We start from the raw sequence: 22134 nt of genomic DNA, 5'->3' as shown, positions 1-22134 counted from the left end.
TAGTTACTTTAAAACTTATCCTCTATGTGCATGGGATAAAATAACAGAAATATAATTTAAAAATAATTGTGATTGTCATTATTTGATGAAAGTTTATCTCTGGTTTCATTAAAAATCCCCAGAACATTGAACATAAGACAACATTCCATGGAGAAGGCAATATTATGCAGTTTGCATGTGTGCATATCTGCATATCAGAGCACAAAATATTGACATGATAATTGCAGTCAAGCCTGAGTGAACAGTGGCCTATGGGAATTCAGCTGGTGTTGTACCAACTGGATGGCTGCTCAGGACACAGTTTGAAATGCAAGGTGCAAGTTAGCACTTTATTCAGCACAGGCAGGCATCATTTAGAAGTCCTTGGGGGCAACCCTGGTGATGTGCAGATGTTAAAACAGTCTGTTCTGAAGTGCTGATATTTTTGAACACTGTAAAAGACTTCTAGATTCTGGGTGAAAAATATTTGCATGGTTATTAAAGATGTATAATACACACTATTTTCCAACTGTTTAATGGATGTTTTGTATAATAAATGTTGCGTATATGTAGCAGTAACTGAACATGTAGTTAGAAAAAATAGAAAATCAGAGACTAAATAAAGTCATTTAATATCTAATTATAACTGAAAGGGTTTTGAGTATCAATTTTGTGTATTTAGAAATAATGTTGAATGAACAAGGATATCTGAAACAAAGTTACATTTTTTTTAGTAGAAACATGTTATATTAAATAAATGATTGATTTTTTTGGTTTATAGAGTTTATCAATACACCATAATTTATGAATTCAGGTACAGATGTTGTAATCTAGTTCCATTTTTTGTTCTAGTTTAGAAATACCTCATTGAAACCGGTAAAAAAATCATTTTTAATGTTTTAGATTGATTATATCAGCACAATTTTTGGCTTTCAGATATGGTTTTATGTATACATTTTATTTTAAAAAATATAAAAATTGGCTAGAAATGATAAATATAAATATAATAGAAATTCTGGGTTATGTAATGAAATTAAATTCTGATCTTAAAGCAGTATAGATATTTTAACTAATTTGGGCCTTTAAAATATCTTATACCAGAAGTTTTATAGGTATTAGATCGCTGTTGGTTTAGTCACATGTTTTTATTTAGAATGTTAAAGGTTTTTTTCAATAGTTTTTTTTACTGTGGAGGTGAAATTTATTTGAAAAATACTTGTATTTTCAAATTTTTCTTTCTCAAGGTGTATTACTATAATATTCATAGATACCATCGTGGTAGTTTATTATGCATATTCAAAATAGGAAAATAGTTACAAATCAGTATAAAAAATAATTCAAAATGATATGTATCATTTCCCTAAACTTCTATTTTTGTCAGTTTTATTGCTTTGGAATCTTAATGTTTCTTAGAAATTGAGAATGCTTTTAAAAGTAAAGCCATTGATAATAAAACCTATATTTTAGTAGATTCTTAAGTAAGAGAAAACATTCCAGCTAAATTCAGTTTGTGAATTATTATCTGTTAATTAAGAAAATCAACCTCAGTAAGTTTTGCTTTTTTTAATTTTCTTTGTTTTCTATTTCAGACCAATTCTATTGCCTCATTTATAGTTAAATGTTTCTTTTAGACACTAATATTTCATTTTTGACATCTCATTAAAAATGGGCTCAAACCCAGAAAATATGATCCTGTCATATTGTATAATATATGGCATGGTTTATAATACAACTAAATTTTGTTTCCTAATTATTTAGAATAATTTTTCAGATTTTTGAGTTTAGAAAAATGGCAGAAAGTTAGCGTGGTAATTCATGTGGCTAAGTACAGCAGTGTTAAATGTTAAATGGGTAGTACTCTTGAGAAAAGTGATTGGAGTTTAAACTTGTACAAATTTGACAGCCTCTCTTCACTTCATTTTTCATCCTAAAGAAGTCTGCAAATATTCTTAGCTCACATCATTATTGCACATCAGTGGTTCTAATTAGTGAAACAGGAGCTTGTCTCAGTCATTGATCATCATCAACTTCTTGACAGTCTTTTTTTTTGGAATTTTTTTTAATGTCTTGTAAATACATAGGATATATATTAATTGAATTGAGCAGATAGGTTGATGATATCTTAAACTTGAAACAACTTTTTATTCATTCTATTGCTTTAATTAAAAAATACTGTATTCACATTGTAGTACAGTTTTCTCTTGGGTATATTTTCCTGTTATGAAAATATTAGATATCCCATACCACCAGGAGGAGCTCCTGGTCAATCTCTATACCTTAGATTTTGAATTGTGATACATTTTTCAGTTTCAAAACTATAACATAGAAGTCAGTTTTGGAGATTTTGGTCACAGAATACATCATTGAGGTATATTTTTCAAAACTATGTTTTATATGAAGTTTTATATTTATGACCTATATTTTTAGTATTTTATCACTCAGTTTAATTCATTGAGAAGTATTTCAGGTATTGTTATCTTAGTGACTCTCAGACTTCAGCATGTATGCCTATCAGAATTACTTGTTTGAAGTGCTGTAACACAATATTATAGACTGGGTGACATTAGCAACTTACAGTTCTCAAAATTCTGGAGGTTAGGAAGTCCAATATCAGAGTAACTTCTGATTCATTCCTAGTGAGAGGTATGTTGCAATCAGTTGCTTTCTTGCTGATTCCTTTGTGTCAGGGGAGGTCATTTTTCTCAAATGTTTTCTTATAAGGGCACTAATCCCTTATATGAGAGCTCCATCCACCTGACCTCGCAAATAGCCCACTTCCCAATGCCATCACGTTGGGAATTAGGGCTTCAGTATATGAATATGAAGCATTTAGTTCACAACACCTATTTATTGTTAAACAGATTACTAGATCCTCATCTCAGAGTTTCTGCTCTGAGGATGTGTGCAGATGGTGCATTGCTAACAAGTTCCTAGGTGAAGTTGATTCTACTTCAATGGGGACCCACACTTTGAGAACCACTGGGTTAGACTATAAATTAGTTTATGTACATATTAGTACATTTAATGCATTATCAGTCTGTTGGCTTTATTCTTGTGTTTCTTTTATTAATAGTGGACTTAAACATACTTTAACACATGTGAAATAATGTTTATTACATTGGAGATAATCACCCTTGTTCTCAGCTCATTTGGAAGTTACAGTAATGCTTTTTTTTGCATTTGGTGACATATAGTCAAATTTTACCCCTATCTCATTTAAAAAGACATCTAGAAATTATTTTAACATTAGTGGGGACTTTAGGTTTATTGCAGAAGAATAGATGGAAAGACTCTAAATTTCAAAGTATGGGGCTGAGAGGAAGTTCTGACTAGAATTAATGTCTTGACTGCCTTAAACTAAGTCTTTGTTCCTGGGTAAATCCAATTATGCTTTTGTCTTTTGTGATTTGAAGTCTTTTTTTTTTTTTTTTAACTGATGTGTATACCTTGAATGAATGAATCTTAAACATTCTTTTTAATACTTAAGAATTTATAATGGTAAATTAAAAATTCAAATGATAATTCGAGGTTTTATTAGTGAAAAATGATCGCCAAAGACTATATGTATTTTTGATTTTTTTCCACACCACCATCTCTTACATCCTTTTAACCCTTTTATCCTTTCTCCTTCCTCTTAACTTTAGAAACTTCAATTTTATTACATCTGCTGATTTTTTATAAGTATTTTACTTATTCAAATCATCCACTATTTAAATGCCCAAATTTGCCTTTGTCATTCTGACCTGCTTTACTATACCTGAATCCCTTCAACCTTTCATGTTCTTGTAAATGGCAGCATTCCTCTTTCCTTGTACCTGAGTAGTATTCCATAATGTGGATATATCACATCTTCCTGATCTAGTCTTCCATAACTGAACATTCAGGTTGTTTTCATTTCATAGTTATTATAAATAATGCTACTATAACCATTGCAGTTTTTTTATTTACTGGTTTTTGTGTTTTTTGGATAGGTGGCCAAGGGTAGACTGCTGGGTTAAACAGTATTTCCAGTTTGTAAAGGCAAATCTAGATCAGTTTCCATAAGGCTTCACCAGTTTGCATTCTCACTGACAGAATAGAGTTCCTCTTTCTCCATATCCTCTCCATCACTTGTTGTTAGGGTGATTTTAGTTAGTATGTGGCATTCTCACAGATGTGAACTGATAACTCATTGTGGCTTTAACTTGCACCTCACTTATTGGAAATCATGATAAACATTTTTCCATGTATATATTGATCTGGATAGCCTCTTTGGTGAATTGTCTGAGAGCATATATATTTTTAATATATATATTATATAATTTATACATTAATAAAAAATCAATAAAATGGCAGATACATTAACAGGCAATGACACATCAGAGAAAAAGATATTTCAGTTTTGAAAGTATGTTTAATTTTACTATAATTAAAGAAGCGCAAAAAGAAAACCAATAGGCTGATGATGTGTTTGACATACTAATAATGCTTCCTAAATAGTTGATAGGAAAGTAATAAAGCAGGTTAAAGTACAAATATAAAAGAGTAGTCATAATATATATGTTAGAAAACTTTCAAATATGGTTTATTAAAACTGTCTACTGTGTGCCTATATTCAGAGGCTGAACATGTCTAGAAAAAAACTCTTGAGCCATGATTGGTTTTACATACATTAATAACTACTAACCTCATGGGTCCTTAGTGCTACTTGGTAGTCATTTTTTTTTTCTGGCTCATTTACTTTCTCAGTATCCTAGAAGACTCTGTTAAGTTCATTTATTTATTTTTTTAATATTTTAAAGACTGTTTATACAAGCACTGGGGTACAAGCCAGAGGCATGGGAGGGTGAGAAAACTCACCAGAGACAGAGTGGGGAGCAAAAGAGGCAGAAGGACCAAAGTACACTGCTGAGGAGAGCAGCAGGCAAGACAGGAGAGGTCTTCTTCGCCATGTGGGAATCTCCCAGGCTGGCTGGGAATCGAACCCGCGCTGCAGAGGCTGTAGACCTTCACAGCGCTGCGCTCAACCCGCTGCACCACTGGGGAGGCCCTCTCTTGTGTTTATTCTCGTCAACTTCTAACACTGCTTTCCCCAATCTCACTGTCAGCTGATGGCTACCTTTATGAATTTGTCAAATTAGTACTTGCTAAGTAGAGCACAGGATGCTTGAAGGTGAGCCATGGTTCAACAACAAACCACAGGAGAAAATGAAATAGAGAAGTTTATTACTGGAGGAAGTACCTGGAACATCATAAGGAGCAATTGGGGAGGTCACAGCAGAGTGCAAACAGAGAAAAACAGGACCTGGGGCACATGTTATTAAAATACATAGGTGGTGTGCTTGGCAGTTACTGAGTTAAAGTGGAATTGGTCAACTCAAACTGAAAGAGCCAGGTGTGGTAAATCCTGGGGATCTTATCTAGGGTGCATAAGGAAGATGTATTGGGAGACAGGGGAGACTGTTGCTTATAAAGCCTACTGGGAAAGTGTTATTAGGCATTTTATATTTGCTTGTGACTCTGCTAGCTGTTTTCTGGGGCATGAGGTACAAAAGGGAATTATTAGTTTAAAGTTAATGCAGACTGCTTGACCGAACCAAACAGATGCCAAGGCTTCCATGGAGCAGCTTAGCTAAACTCTGGACAGTGCCCTTAACCTCCTACACCACTGAGAAAATAGAAGTTCTTAAAAGAGAACTTTTGTTCCCTTCCATATCGTATCTACCAACATAACTGAATCTGTACCTATATTTCCCTTTTCATTTCTTTGAAGGAACTATTTATACTCTCAGATCTAAGGCCAAACTGTATATACACTAAAGCTTATAGGACCCAAGGATATCACTTTGTTAGGCTTTCATATCCACCATTATTACAAGACAGCTTTTGTCAAACCACCATTGATCTCAATACTGCTGAACTCCGCACTCAGGCCTCATCTTACCTTCTTTGCAGTATTTGGCACAGTTGGGTCCTTTCATCTAGAAATACTTGTTCATTTAACTTTTTCTTTTGATTCTCTTCTTGCATGACTGCTTATCTTTCTTAGTATCATTTACTATTTCTTCCTCATTTTGCTCATCTATAAATGTGATTCTCTCAGGACTCAATTCTTAGACTTCTCTGTTCAGAATCACTTCCTAGGTGATCGCATGTACTCGTAGGTCTTTTAAATATATTTGGATGATTTCTACAGTTATATTTTCAGCCTTGACTTTACTGACCCCAGATTGGTTTTTCTAACTGCCTGCTTCTATATGTCAATTAACCATCTCAAATTTAGCTAGTCCAAATCTTAAATACAAACGTCCTTCATTCTCCACCTCTGTAGCTCAGATAATGTCTACTCTGTCCTTCTAGTTGCTCAGGAAAAAAACTGTGGAAACATTCTTGACTTATCTCCTTTCACATCTCAATCTAATGTGTCAAGAAATCCTGTTAGTTCTGTCTTCAAAATAGCAAGAATTTTATCACTTCACCACATAACCGCACCTACCTTTCTTGTCCAGTTCATCTTTATTTCTCACAGGGACTCTGCTTTTGCCTCCTAGTTAGTTTCTTTCCTTCTACCCCAGACCCCTAGTATCTCCCCTCGACCTGAGTTAGTATGATATATTAATTTATAATACATTATTAAATATTAAATTGTAATATGTTATTTCTCTGTTCAATAATGATCCTCTGTCTTCCCCTATCACTGAGAGTCAGATCCAAAGTTCATTTGACTTACAAGGTCATATATTCCTGTATTCCTGCTAAACTGTGTCCTCATCTGCCACGAGGGGAGATGCATTTACTTCTTTGTTGTTCTTTGAATGCACAAATTGTGCTCTTGCCTTAGTGACCTTGCACTGCCTGCTAGTCCTGTGGCCCGAGCTTTCCATGACTTGCATGGTTTTCCTTGAAGTCTCTGATCAGATAACATCTTAGAGAACATTTTTGTTCATTGTCCTATATAAAATAACAGCCACCCCCCTTTGCTCTCCAGTTCTGTGGGACTAGGTTATTGCTTATTATACTTATAATCAGCCAACACACTTTGTATTTATTTATGTATTATTTATTTTCAGTATCCATGAACTAGAATGTTAATTCCATGAAATGGTCACTTGATTTATTATCTTAGCTACAGTATTAGTCCCTAGGATGGTATCTGTCACATAAAAATGCTCAGTAAGCACCCGATGACTGAAGGATGTATTCGTATATTCGATGTGAGTGTTTTGTTGTTACTGCTTTTCTTTTTGATACTTATTTGGTAAGCACCCTTTCAATCTGAGGATTTTTAAATTCTAAAACATTCTTAGCAATTGACTACTAAAAATATTGTTTTACCTTTCATCTCATTAAAATTTGCTTTTGGATAGGTGAAGGACCTATACAAAGAAAATTATAAAATGTTTTTAAAAGAAATAGAAGGGGGGCCTCCCTGGTAGCACAGTGGGTTGAGCGCGGGTTTGATTCCCGGCCCACCAGGGAGATACCCACATGGCGAGGCAGACCTCTCCTGTCTCGCCTGCTGCTCCCCTCAGCAGTGTTTTCGGTCCATCTACCTGGTTTGCTCCCCACTCTGTCTCTGATGAATTCTCTCACCCTCCCATGCCTGTGGTCTATACCCCTGTTCTTGTATAGATAAATAAATCTTTAAAAAAACAAAAGAAATAGAAGAAGACACAAAGAAATGGAAAGACATCCCCGGCTCATGGATTGGAAGAATTAGCTATCAAAATGGCCACCCTACCAAAAGCAATTTAAAGATTCAATGCTATTCCAATAAAAATTTCAATGACAGGGGCCTCCCTGATGGTGCACGGGGTTAAGCACCGCTCTGTGAGGCAGTCCACAGCCTCTGCAGCATGAGTTCGATTCCCGGCCAGCCAGGGAGTAACCCACATGGTAAAGCAGACCTCTTCTGTTTCACCTGCTGCTCCCCTCAGCAGTGTATTTCTGTCAGTCTGCCTATTCTGTTCCCCACTCTGTCTCTGGTGAATCCTCTCACCCCCCACACCTCTGGCCTATTGCCCAGAACTTGCATGTATAAATAAATAAATCTTAAAAAAAAAATAAAGGGTTTGACATCAAAAGCTAATGACTTTAAAAAAAAATTCAATGACAATCTTCAAAGAGATAGAACAAATACTGATGAAATTCATATGGAACCACAAAAAACCTCATATAGCCAAAGCTCTCCTGACCAAAAAGATGTAGAATTGTGTCACACACCCAGGCTTCAAACTATACTACAAAGCCATAATAATTAAAACTGTATGGTATTGGAACAAAAACAGACACACAGGCCAATGGAATTGAATAGAAAACCCAGGAAAAAACCCACATATTTATGGGCAACTAATCTATGACAATGGTGCACAGAGTAAGCAAAGGAACAAGGACAATTTGTTCAATAAATGATGCTGGGAAAACTGAACTGCTTTATGCAAAAAATGAAGCTAGGCTACTACCTATACCTTGCACAAAAACCAACTCAAAATGGGTAAAGGACTTGGACATAAGACCTGAAACCATAAAATATATAGAAGAAAATATAGGCAAAAAACTACATGACATACTTCTCAGTAACATCTTTAAAGATACATCCCCCAAAGCAAAGAAAGTGAAGGAAAAGATGAATAGCTGGGACTACATCAAATTTAAAAGCTGCTATGCAGCAAAAGAGACATTAACCAAAACAAAGAGACACCCTACTGATTGGGAGAAAATTTTTTTCACACAATACTACTGATAAGGGACTAAAAACAAAGATCTACAAAGAGCTAACACAGCTCAACAAAAGCAAAGTAAACAATCCAGTGAAAAAATGAACAGGAGATCTAAAGAGATACTTCTCGAATTAAGAAATGCAAATTGCCAATAAATATATGAAAAAATGTTCAACATGACTTATAATCAGGGAAATGCAAATCAAAACCACAATGAGATACCTCCTTACACCAGTGAGAATGGTACATATTAAAAAAAAAAACAGGAACAACAAATGTTGGCGAGGATGTGGAGTAAAAGGAAATCTACACTGTTGGTGGGGATGCAAAATGGTACAACTATTATGGAAAGCTGTTTGGAAAGCTGTGTAGTTCCTCAAAACTACTAAAAATGGAGCTACCATATGACCCAGCAATTCCACTCTTGGAAATCTAACCAACAGACACAAAAACATTAATTAAAAAGGACACTTGCACCCCTTTGTGTATTGTAGCACTCTTTACAATTGGTAAGCTATGGAAACAACCCAAGTGCCCAAAAATAGATGACTGGATAAAGATGATGTGGTTTATATACACAATGGAATATTAGTCAGCAATCAAAATAGATAAACTTGTGACATTCACAGCAACATGGATGGAACTGGAAGGGATTATGTGCAGTAAAATACGCAAGAAGGAAAAAGAAAAATATCAGGTGGTTTCACTTATAGGAGGAATGTAGGGGAACCAAATTAGGGATCAGGAAAAAATAATTATAATAAATTAAAAAAACAAATTTAACAGGCAATTATTAATCAAAGACACTACATGGCATGGGGGAGATAGAGGGACCAAAACAGGGGAGGGAAGAACACAGGGGACTATGGTGATGGTGCATGGGTAAATTGGTGGTGGGAATGTTATGGGCACTACATCAGAAAGGTGAAAGCATGTATTGTACAAAAACAAGAATGATATAAAATATACATATAAAAATAAATAAACTAGAGTATATGTCAAACAAATAAAATTTGCTTTTGGAACTCTTTAGGTGTACATCGGAGTTTTCCAGTGAAATCTACATTTTTTGTTTCCATATTTTTAATTTCATTGCTTTTCTAAACAGTGTTCTACGTGAACCCCTCATTGCTATGTTCTTTTTCACTACTACTTATCTTTTTGAGCTTAACCCATTTATTTTTTTTTTGTTTTAGTGATTATAATATAAATTTATTTTCAGGGTATTAAGTAGATAATTTTAGATCCACCTGTTCTTGTTTTTCTTACTAATGTTATTCTTTTATTTTTTTAAACTTCCTTATTTATTTTAATGTCTTTCAGTTTGTTATTTTTGTCTAGAATGACTGATTCTTTGGATTATTGAGTTAGTGTGTATATGTGTTATATAAGTATTTGGAGTTGATGTTTTCTTTATGTGGAATTTTTTGTTTATGATCACATCTTGAATGACGGGTTGTTGCTATTGTTCTCTTTGTCCCTTAACCCCCACTACCCCTTTTTTTCTCATGCTGCCTTTACAGAATTTCATATTTACCACTAAATTGTCACCTGTATTCCATTTCCCCATATTGAAATAGGTTTTATATTTATAGCTTGAGGCTGTTAACCAGCAGAGATACTAGATATTTACTGTATTCAGTTTCTGAGCTATAGAGTGTGTTTTGGCTCAGCTTCTGACTGGTATGTTTTATCTATAAAATTTTGCCTTTCTAGAACTTTAATATAAACCTTGGTACCAGGCAAGTGCTATCTGCAGTGGTTGAGAGCCTCACCCTAGCCTCTGATTTCAAACAATGAGCCTGGTTATGCTTCTACATACTGAATAAGTCACTTTTATTCTCTGTTATCCCCTGGATCCTGGCTCATAGTTTAGTGTTTTAGTTTGATTTGCATCCCTCAGAGATGTGCCTGTGTTTCTTCTTTCTTTTCTGATTTTCTGTTAATACTATACATTTAGACGAAAAGGACCTGAAAGTGTGAACTTACTTGGCTAACTTAATGGAAGTCTAATTTAAATCTTTTCTATCTGCTGTTACACCATTTGAAGTTACCTTTTATAAACAGTGGCATGCTTTTCCAACTGGTGTTCCTTCTGTCTTGTATGCCCTGTGCTTTTGGAGTTCTTTCGCTTCATTTTCCTCTTTTTTGAGTGAGGATTCTTTCCTTCTTTCTTTTTCCTTACTTGTACACTCTGATTCATGAGTTGTTTAGGCACAAATTTCTGTGTATTTTATTTTAAGAAGACTTAAAATAATTGTGCTTTGATTATCCAGTTACCATTTAGTGTAGTTAGTAATATTCTCAGAAACTAGAAATGTTTAGGAAGGAATCAGAAAAATTGATTCATAGGATGTTGATTACTTGTAAATGTTAGTTCTCTTTTCTGAGTCTTTTACTTAATGCTAAATATTTTACTCCTTACATAATTTGTGTATATAAAGTGTTCATGTTAACAAGCACACATTTACTCATTTGTTAATTATTGTAAATTAATGACATAATGGTCATTGCAGACAAAATTAACACATTTTAAGTATTTTTAATTATTTGAATCTGGCAACTAAATTGTTCTTTTTGTATGAAGTTGTCTAAGTTGTCAGCAGTTTTAAGTTGTCACTTGCCATATGGCTCTGATTAATTCTGAAAGGGCTGTCAACTCCAGATAATTTAATTTTCTGTATTTTAAAGTGACATTATTATCAGGATATGAAAATTTAAAGTATTAAGCTACCAATGGCTAATAAAGTCTCAGTAATTGTATGTTTTATTTCTAGAGAAAAACAGAAATCTGAAGCTAAAGACAGAAAAGTTTTAGAAATTCTGCAAGTCAAGGATGCTAAAATTCAAGAATTGGAACAGGTTGGTTTTACAATAGAAAATACTAAAAATTACTTCGTTTCAGTTAGTAGAGCTTTACAGTTACTTAAATTATTTTTGCAATTAATTTGTATTAAACTATCAGTGTAATTATGTCACATCAGTACTATATTGGAACTATGTCATATTTTTTCATTATTATGCTTTGCTTGTAGCTTATTTTTTTCTAATTAGACTATGTCATGTGTACATTAAAATCTTGAAATAGTTATAGTTTTATAACTTTTCTTGAATTTTGTCTTTAATTATTAATGGTTATAATTCACTTCTAAAACTTGTAAATATTCAGATGATTTCATTTTTAGAAAAGATGAGCAATAATTGTGATACTGTTTCATCTTTTGACAACTTACCTTTTTGAATTAATGTAAGCCTATCTTAGGTATAATGAGCAAATTATGTAATTACCGTAATTTTATAGATATATAAATAACTATGAATATATAAATATATAACATATAAATCCATAAATATTTAAATGTATGTATACGTATATGAAACTATAAATTATTCCTGCAGAATTTCATGTGGTCACTGATTTCAAGAATCACTTTCAAGGTATAAATATTAAAAATAAAGGTAAAAGAAATTTACTGTAAGAATGGTCTAATCATGATATAATATTTAAATTCACTTTATACCTAATTGCTCATTGTGGGTTAATTATCTATAGTTTTTCTGGGTTAAATAGAGGTTCATTTTTTTCAACTATGCTCTTCTGACTTTTGATTCTGTTTTCCTTCCTGGCCCATTAAAGGGTCATGAAAACTTTGATCTAAGGTTTGTTATTCTTATAAAGTTGTTTTCTTTAAAGGACTAAAGTGGAGGTTAACTTGGGTAAAAGATTCAATTATTTTTCCATTACTGCACACATATGAACACTTTATAAATTGGAATATTGATTCATAAATTTGAAATTCATACCTTCTCCAGTGTTGCATTTTCTAAGGCAAAATTTTAGAAGTAACATTTTAGTCAGTTCTGGAAAAACAGTTGTGTTTGCCCCCTGAATGTTTAACAATATCAGAATGCTCTCTAGTATAATAAATATTGTCATGTTAGGCTAATCTGTATAACATTACCAACCTTTTGACTTAAAAGTAACAGAGATCATTGGTACTTAAATTTCATTGAGAAAACAAGTCATGTGACCAACCAAGATTTGGTTTTTTTGAAAAATGTAGGTCCAGGCTAAGTAATCTTTCTTTCTCAGTTGCAAAAGTAATCTTTCTTTCTTAGTTGCAACTCTGTTTTATGGAGAAGAATGGATTTTTGGCATTCTTTGGTACCCTGTAAGTTCACAACACTGTAGGGACTACTTTGTTTACCAGATCTAGGTTGTGATAGTATACCAGTTAAAAAAAAAAGTTGACTTTCTTAAGTGGCAATTTCTTTTCCCCTTTTCTTTGTTAAATTCTTTTTCTACTTTTTTTCTTGGAATAGATATTTCACTGTTTATATTTTTGTGCAGAATCACTTAGCTCATATATAAAATACCAAGTTCCCATAAAATAAATTGTTTTTGGGCCCCCTAATTTATTTTTAGGGCCCCTTGTTTCTTAACCTAAATATGTTTATTTCTGTGCAATGATAGTTATGATTTTCTACAAGGTATATTTTCAGTTCAATTCAAGAAAGTCCTGTGATGGTACTATGGAAAATTCAGTGTACAGTTCTTGCTTTTAATCATTTTAAATCTCTTTAAGGAGTAGAGTGGGGATGAATGTAAGGTGCAAGTAACTATATTCTCCCTGAGTAGATTATAGGTTCTATGAGGGGAGGAATCCATATATAACCATTGAACCTTGTATACCTAACACCTGATATCCACCATATTGCCTGGCTCATAATACATACTCATGAAATATTGTTGAATGTATAGAATCAATACATTATAAATGCCATGTGAGAATCACAAGCAGAATGCTATAAATATTCAATAGGAGAGATTAAGTTCTCTGAAGAGGTCTTAAAAAAGTATTCAAATAGGGTTTAACAGGTAGATTGTAGGAGATTTTCCAGAGTGAATACTACGTAAACATATAAAGGTAGGAGTCTACAAACTGGGTGATGTTGAAATTTATATTTTGTTTCATAGATAATATATAGGCATTTAGGCTGAGTGATCTGATTAGTGTTATGTTCCACTTGTACTAAGGAAAGGCCTTGATTGCTTAAGTGAAAAATTTGGACTTTACTAGTAAGTTAAAAGAATCTACCTAGATTTTCATGAAGGACCTAAAACTAATTGAGCTGCTGTCTGTGATGATAAAAATAATAGTGTATACATTTAGAAAATCAAAGGAGAAAATGGAATGGACTGTTAGGAAGTTATTTCATAGTATAAGTTTAATGACACAAACCTGAATTGTTAGGTTTACGGGAATTAAAGTTATGCAGTGGAATCACAAGGACTTACTAGTAATTTGAAAATGACATTTGGGTTTTCATCCTAGAGAACCAGGAAAACAGTGGCATTGTTATCAGAAAGAATACTCTTTTATCAAGAAGCTCAGCTTGCTATGATAATAAGATTTTGAGCTTCTTTTAGATAACTTATATTTTAGTTATTGGTATGAATTCCATTTAGAGATCTTTAGCAACCTGTTTATAGGATCTTTTGAAAGGAGTTGTCTTTTTTTTTTTTTTTGAAGATGTATTTATTTATTTATACAAGCACTGGGAACAGTCAGAAGTGCGGGAGGGTGAGAGAATTCACCAGAGCCAGAGCGGGGAGCAGAAGGAAGTACACTGCTGAGGGGAGCAGTGGGCAGCAGGAGAGGTCTGCGCGCCATGTGGGACTCTCACCCGGGGATTGAACCAGCGGAGCTGCAGAGGCTGCGGGCAGCTTCGCAACCCAGCGCTCAACCGCTGCGCCACTGGGGAGCTGTCTTCTTGAGATTTATATATTTAATGTTAATAGAAGACTAAACAGTGAGAATTCTGAGAGTAAATGAGAGGGAAAGATGGTTCAGGAAAGAAGAGAGAGAATAATATGCAATTTCTTTTGAATTGAGAAAGAGTTTCAAGAAGTAAAAGGCAGTCAATGATGAAAACTGCTACAAAAACAGTGGGGTTTGTGAAAAGGCTAAGTTCAGCAATATAAAGTTTTTAGTGATTTTAGAAAGTGATACAAGTGGATTGGAATATAAAATCTTAAGGGATCACTGAATTCTAACAAAGTATGAAAATGAATGAGGAAATGTGACAGGGCAGAGAAAGATAATGCACTTAAAATTGTTAGGCAAGATCTTTGAAAATAGAGAAGGAAATGATAACTAGACAAGGAATATTAGTCATGGAACTTAATTTCTTTTCTTTTTTTTTTTTTTTTTTAAATATTAAATTTTATTTTTATATTCCCCCATACAATTGCAAATGCCCCATTCTGACCCCAATCCTTCCCCTCCCGCCCCCCACCCCCCAAAAAGTGTCTCTGGTTCATAGTTTTTTGTTGATTTTGATTTTCACTTTCTTATATTCATTTTCCTGGTCCCTTATTTAAGTTTTCTAGATTCCTGCTATGAGTGAGACCATCCGGTATTTTTCTTTTTCTTTTTGGCTTATTTCGCTGAGCATGATCCCTTCCAGTGCCATCCATGTTGCTGCAAATTGCATGTGTTTATCTTTTTTGAATGCTGAGTAATATTCCATGGTATATATGTACCACATCTTCTTGATCCAGTCATCTATTTTTGGGCATTTGGGTTGTTTCCAAAGCTTAGCTATTGTAAACAGTGCTGCTATAAACATAGGAGTGCAGGTGCTCTTTGGAATTGATGTTTCTGTGTCCTTTGGGTAAATACCTAGGAGTGGAATTGCTGGATCATATGGAAGCTCTATGTTTAGTAGGTCCAGAAATCTCCACACAGCTCTCCATAGTGGTTGGACCAGTTTGCACTCCCACCAACAGTGCACAAGAGTTCCTTTTTCTCCACATCCTCGCCAACATTTGTTGTTGCTAGTTTTTTTAATATGTGCCATTCTCACTGGTGTGAGATGGTATCTCATGGTAGTTTTGATTTGCATTTCCCTGATTACAAGTGATGTTGAACATTTTTTCATATGTCTGTTGGCCATTTGCATTTCCTCTTCAGAGAAGTTTCTTTTTAGCTCTTCTGCCCATTTTTTGACTGGATTATATTCTTTGTTGTTGCTGAGTCTCATCAGCTCTTTGCAGATTTTTGTGATCAGTCCTTTATCATTAGTGTTGGGTGCAAAAATGTTCTCCCAGTTGGTGGGGTTTCTCTTTGTTTTTGTTATTGTCTCTTTTGCTGTGCAGAAGCTCTTTAATTTGATGTAGTCCCAGCTGTTGATCTTTCTCTTCACTATCACTGCTTTGGGTGATGTGTCTGTAAAGATGTCTTTGATGTGCAAATCCCGTAGTGTTTCGCCTATATTTCCTTCTATGTATTTTATAGTTTCAGGTCTTATGTCTAGTTCTTTAATCCATTTTGAGTTGATTTTTGTGTATGGTGTGAGGTAGTGGTCAAGCTTCATTCTTTTGCATGTAGCGACCCAGTTTTCCCAGCACCATTTATTGAACAAACTTTCTTTGCTCCAATGCATAGTCTTTGCTCCTTTGTCAAAGATTAGTTGACCATAAATCTGTGGGTTTATTTCTGGACTTTCTATTCGATTCCATTGGTCTGTATGTCTGTTCTTGTTCCAATACCATGCAGTTTTGATGATTATGGCTTTGTAGTATAGTTTGAAGTCTGGGAGTGTGATGCCTCCATTTCCTTCTTTTTTTTTCAGTAGAGCTTTGGCTATTCGGGGTTTTTGGTGATTCCATATGAATTTCATCAATAATTGTTCTATTTCTTTGAAGAATGCCATTGAGATTTTGATTGGAATAGCATTGAATCTGTATATTGCTTTTGGTAGGATGGCCATTTTAATAATGTTTATTCTTCCAATCCATGAGCAGGGGATGTCTTTCCATTTCTTTGTGTCTTCTTCTATTTCTTTTAACAGTGTTTTATAGTTTTCTTTGTATAGGTCCTTTACCTCTTTTGTTAGATTTATTCCCAAATATTTGATTTTTTTTGTTTCGATAATAAAAGGGGTGGTTTTTTTGATTTCTTCTTCTTCAGATTTATTGTTTGTGTATAGGAAGGCTACTGACTTTTGCGTGTTGATTTTGTATCCTGCCACTTTACTGAATTGATTGATGAGTTGAATTAGTTTTTCTGTGGAGTTTTTGGGGTTCTCTATGTATATTATCATATCATCTGCAAATAGTGATAGTTTGACTTCTTCTTTTCCTATTTGGATTCCTTGGATGTCTTTCTCTTGTCTTATTGCTCTGGCTAGGACTTCCAGTATTATATTGAAAAGCAGTGGTGAGAGTGGACATCCTTGTCTTGTTCCAGATCTTAATGGAATTGCTTTCAGCTTTTCACCATTGAGAATGATACTGGCTGTTGGCTTGTCATAGATGGCCTTTATGATGTTGAGGTATGTTCCTTGTATCCCAAGAATTTCAAGGGCTTTTATCATGAATGGGTGTTGCACTTTGTCGAAAGCTTTCTCAGCATCTATTGATATTATCATATGGTTTTTATATTTCTTTTTGTTGATGTGTTGGATAACGTTGATTGATTTTCGGATGTTAAACCATCCTTGTGCCCCTGGAATGAATCCAACTTGGTCGTGGTGAATTATCTTATGGATACATTGTTGGATTCTGATAGCTAAAATTTTATTGAGGATTTTTGCATCAGTGTTCATTAGGGAGATTGGCCTATAGTTTTCCTTTTTTGTGTTGTCCTTATTCGGTTTTGGTATTAGTGTAATATTGGCTTCATAGAACGTGTTTGGTATTGTCCCTTCCTTCTCAATTTTTTGGAAGAGTTTGTGAAGGATAGGCACTAATTCGTCTCTGAATGTTTGGTAGAATTCATTTGTAAATCCATCAGGTCCTGGGCTTTTGTTTTTGGGGAGGTTTTTAATTACCATTTCAATTTCGCTCCTTGTAATTGGTCTGTTTAGGTGTTCTATTTCTTCTTTATCTAGCTTTGGGTGATTGTAGAGTTGTAGGAATTTGTCCATCTCCTCTAGATTGTTGAACTTGTTTCCATATAACTGTTCATAGTAGTTACTGATTATTCTTTTGATTTCTGCTGTGTCCGTTGTGATTTCTCCTCTTTCATTTATGATTCTGTGTATTTGTGCTTTCTCCCTTTTTTCCTTTGTGAGCCTGGCTAGGGGTTTGTCTATTTTATTTATTTTTTCAAAGAACCAGCTCTTGGTTTCATTGATCTTTTGGATTGTTTTTTTAGTTTCAATTTCATTTATTTCTGCTTTGGTTTTTATTATTTCTTTTCTTCTACTGGTTCTGGGGTTTTTTTGTTGTTCTTTTTCTAGATCTTTGAGCTTCGAGATTAGGTTGTTTCTTTGAGTTCTTTCTTGTTTTTTGATGTGAGCTTCTATTGCTATATATTTTCCTCTTATTACTGCTTTTGCTGCATCCCATACATTTAGGATATTGGTGTCCTCCTTGTCATTCAATTCAAAGAATTTTTTAATTTCTTCTTTGATCTCCTCGTTAGTCCAGTGGTCTTCCAGTAGTGTGGCTTTTAATCTCCATGAGGTAGGATAGTTCCTTGCCTTCTTTTTATGATTTATTTCTAGTTTGATGCCTTCGTGGTCAGAAAAGATGGTTGGTATGATTTCAATCTTGGTGTATCTGTTGATGTTTGTCTTGTGCCCCAGTATGTGATCGATCCTGGAGAATGATCCATGTGCGCTTGAGAAAAATGTGTACTCCGTTTTTTTTGGGTTTAGTGTTCTATAGATGTCTGTTAAGCCCAAATGCTCTAGGTCCTTATTTAGAGCTTTAGTTTCTTTACTTATTTTTTGTCTTGTTGATCTATCCATTGTTGATAGTGGTGTGTTGAAGTCTCCCACTACATATGTGTTTTCTCTGATGTCTGTTTTCAGAGAGGACAACAGTTGTCTGATATATTTTGGTGCTCTTTCGTTTGGTGAGTATATGTTAATGAGTGTTATTTCTTCTTGAAGTATTGTCCCCTTAATCATAATGTAGTGACCATTGGGGTCTCTTTTTATTTTTTTGAGTTTGAAGTCTGTTTTATCTGATATAAGTATAGCTGTTCCTGCTTTCTTTTTTGGCCCATTTGCTTGCAGGATTGTTTTCCATCCTTTGACTTTGAGCCTATTTTTATCTTTTGTAGCTAAATGTGTTTCCTGGAGACAGCAAAAGGTTGGGTTTTGTTTCTTAATCCAGGCTGCAACTCTGTGTCTTTTTATTGAAGAGTTTAGTCCATTTACATTTAGAGTTAATATTGATATGTTAGCATCTGTATTTGCCATTATGTTTGTCTTTCCTTTGATTTTATTTATTTATTCTTTTAATAACTTTTTTTTTTTTTTTGGTCTTCTTTCGTTGTTATTCGTCCCTCTGAGGTTCTGGCTTTAGGATTCCTTGTAGTATTTTTTGGAGTGGGGGTTTAGTCGCAATGAAATTCCGGAGTTTCTCTTTGTCTGGGAAGGTCCATATTCTTTCTTCATGGAGGAAAGAGAGCTTTGCGGGATAGAGTATTCTTGGTTGGCATCTGTTTTCTTGGAGTCTGTTGACTATGTCCCTCCACTCTCTCCTTGCCCGTAGTGTTTCTTCAGAGAAGTCTGATGTCAGCCTGATTGGTTTTCCTTTGAATGTTATCTGTTTCTTCCCTCTTGTCAGCTTCATTATTTTTTCCTTGTCCTGGATTCTTGGGAGCTTTACTATTATGTGTCTTGCTGTGTTTTTCCTTTCGTCGTGGAAGTTTGGTGTTCTTCTTGCTTCTTGTATATCAATTTTCAGCTCCTTCTTCTCATTTGGGAAGTTCTCTTCAATTATATCCATGAATATTTTCTCTGTTCCTACATCTCTCTCCTCTCCTTCTGGAATTCCTATAACTCTTATATTTCCTTTCCTCATGGAGTCAGATAGTTCCCGAAGTCTTTCTTCATTCTTTTTCCTTCGTACTTCTCTTTCCTTTTCTGTTTTGGTTCTTTTTATTTCTGTGTCTTCAAGATTACTTATTCGTTCTTCCATTTCATCTATTCTGCTTTCATTGCTTTTCCCAGAGTTCTTTAGTTCCTCCATTAATTCTTTGATCTCCTGCATTTCTCTTACTTCCCTCTTTAGGGACTCAATTTCCTTCTTCTGATCTATCACTTTTTTAATCATGGCAATTTTAAATTCTCTTTCTGGAAGGCTCAGAAGTTCTTCCAAGTTGCTGTCGTTGCAATCTGGGGAGTGGTTTTCTTTTTGTGGTGTGCTTCTTTCCTGAGGAGTTTTTAGGTTGCGTGTGGTTCTTCTACTCCCTACTGTCTGTTTTCTAATTTGTCGTATGCGTTGGGACACTGTGTTGCTCGGACTGACTGACATCTTGGGTGAACTTCTCCGCTCCCCTCTGGCTCTTCCAGGAGCCATCTCTGTCTTCTGGGGGAGCTTTCTGCTGGATTTAGGCAGTTTTTACTGAAGAAATGTCCCTGTTCTCAAATGGCGAAGCGGGATGTAGTCCCTGCGCCTCCGGTTTCAGGCACACTCTTCTGCGCACCCGGTCTGCCCCGGACGTGGGTGCCTGCTCCCTCTGTGGGCTCAGACTGCTGGTCGGAAGGGGCCTGGCGTGGAATAACTTCCCGGCTGGCCACTGGGTCCTCCAGAAACCTGCCCTTTTCAAGCAGTCTTAAGAAATGTCCTGTTTTATAGGGTGTTAGTGACTTTTTTTTTCCTGGTCGCTAGGTGGCGCCAGAGATCTCTCTTATTGTCCTTGGGGGGCTGTTTTTCGCCTCCCCCCACCCCGTGGGACAGAGAACAGAGCAGGAATGGTAGGGTACACCTCAACAGCTTTGGGGTGCTGTGTCTGCCTTGTGCCCCACCGTCGTGGAGAAACCACGCCCCGAATTTTCGTGCCCCGGGTCTCAGTTCAAAGCCCTCAGTTCCAGGACGCGGGCTGTAGCCCAGTTCAGTGGCGCGGGAATGGCGCCTTTTGCACCGCTCCCGTGCCTGGGCGCCTGGTTCCTGCTCACTCAGGGAGGGACCTTCACCTCAGTGAGGACCTCCGCGCGTCTCCCCGCCAGCCTAGGTCGTCTCCCCGCAAGCCTAGGTCGCAGGCGCGGGGACCTGGGCAGCCGCGATCCCGGTCTGCACTTGCTTTTCAAGCGCGCCGAGCGCGCCGCGTTTCCGCGCCAGCTTACCGGCAGCCCGGGCTGTGTGCGCGTCTCCCGGGGTCTTTGTTCTTCTCTAATGGCGCCCGGAGCCGTTCGCTCACCGCCGCGGTGGATCCTGCAGGGTTCGCCTCAGCTCCCGTTCACGGGGTGTGGTGGCTGCAATAGTTCCTTTCCACTCACAGTCCCGCTTGCTGCGTCGTTTGTTCTTGTGGGTCGTTTTGGTTTGTTGTTTCCTCCTCTCTGCCGGTCGGAGAGTGCCGCCTCTGTGGGCGGGGGAGGGGAGCAGGGTTCTGCGCTTCCCTCCCTTCTAGTCCTCTTTTATGGCCAGTTTCTTCTTCGGGCAGTTCGCTGGCGTCACCTGTTTATCTTCCGTGTCCCAGTTCTCACTGGGACCTGCCGCTTTTCCTCCCTATTAACTTTTTTTTAATGGGAGATCTTACTCGCAGCGTCTCCTCACCGCCATGTTGCTCCGCCCCCCTTAATTTCTTTTCTTAACTCCCTATTCCCCCAGCTTTGTTTTTAGAACTAATGTGTTATATCTTTGTCCATCCTTTTATATTGCATCTTTAGATGAATTACTTGTATGTTGTATTTTTTGTGTGTTGACTCAATCTATATGTACCTTTTTAAAGCTAAGTTTGCTTATCTGCATTTCTTGACATAATATATAGGGAGTCTAAAAATAAGTTTTGCTTTTCAGTTAATTAGTTTTCTTAGCTGTTTCCCTTTCTCCATTTACCATTGTTTTAGTTGTTGTGGTTTTATTACTTCTGTATTTCTTATTAAAGTTTCTTGTCCATTTGAAAGTGGGTCATATAAATAATATATTAACTATGCTCAAGTATTGCCTGATATAGTTTCAGGTCTTATTCTTTTGCCCCTCCCCCCTTCCCCCCGCTTCATACTGTTATTCTCTTCTTACTCTATAGAATTCTCTTGACCATGATATGAATTATTAATTTCATAGCTTATCCATAATAAATTATTTGTTCCAGACATACTTTCTCTTGTCACCCTTTATACTTTATGGTTCCTCTGAGTTCTAGTTGCTATTTTAATATTAACTCAAGCCAGACCATTAAGAATGTGCTCTACTCTAACCAGAAAAGTTTGTTGAAAAAGTTTCATAAAGCTAATTTTAAAAATGTACTGTAACTGTATATACTTGTGATTTCATTATTTTTTTTAAAACATTTATTCATTTATGCATACAAGAGCTGGGGTACAAGGCCAGAGATGGGGGCGGGTGAGAGGATTCACCAGAGGCAGAGCGGGGAACAGAACAGGCAGACTGACTGAAACATACTGCTGAGGGGAGCAGTGGATGAGACAGGAGAGGTCTGCTTTGCCATGTGGGTTGCTCCCTGGCTGACCGGGGATTGAACTCATGCTG

The 22134-nt window shown here is 35.8% G+C and overlaps 1 protein-coding gene across 7 annotated transcripts in view; it reads left to right on the top strand.

The window, feature by feature from the left end:
- CNTLN (centlein) overlaps positions 1 to 22134 on the top strand; it is a 236875-nt gene that overhangs the window by 28030 nt on the left and 186711 nt on the right. For all 7 annotated transcript variants that reach the window (XM_037494596.2, XM_037494597.2, XM_054689416.1 and 4 more), the window contains exon 3: positions 11456 to 11540. In XM_037494596.2, coding sequence (XP_037350493.1) covers positions 11456 to 11540 — 85 coding nt within the window. The remainder of the gene's footprint in view (positions 1 to 11455; positions 11541 to 22134) is intronic.

Source organism: Talpa occidentalis, unplaced genomic scaffold, assembly GCF_014898055.3.
Source record: "Talpa occidentalis isolate TD23 unplaced genomic scaffold, MPIMG_talOcc4v2.1 talOcc4.7, whole genome shotgun sequence".
In the NCBI taxonomy this organism is placed as follows: Eukaryota; Metazoa; Chordata; class Mammalia; order Eulipotyphla; family Talpidae; genus Talpa; species Talpa occidentalis.
The sequence above is the reverse complement of the archived record's forward strand: the minus strand, read 5'-3'. Positions and strand labels throughout refer to the sequence as shown.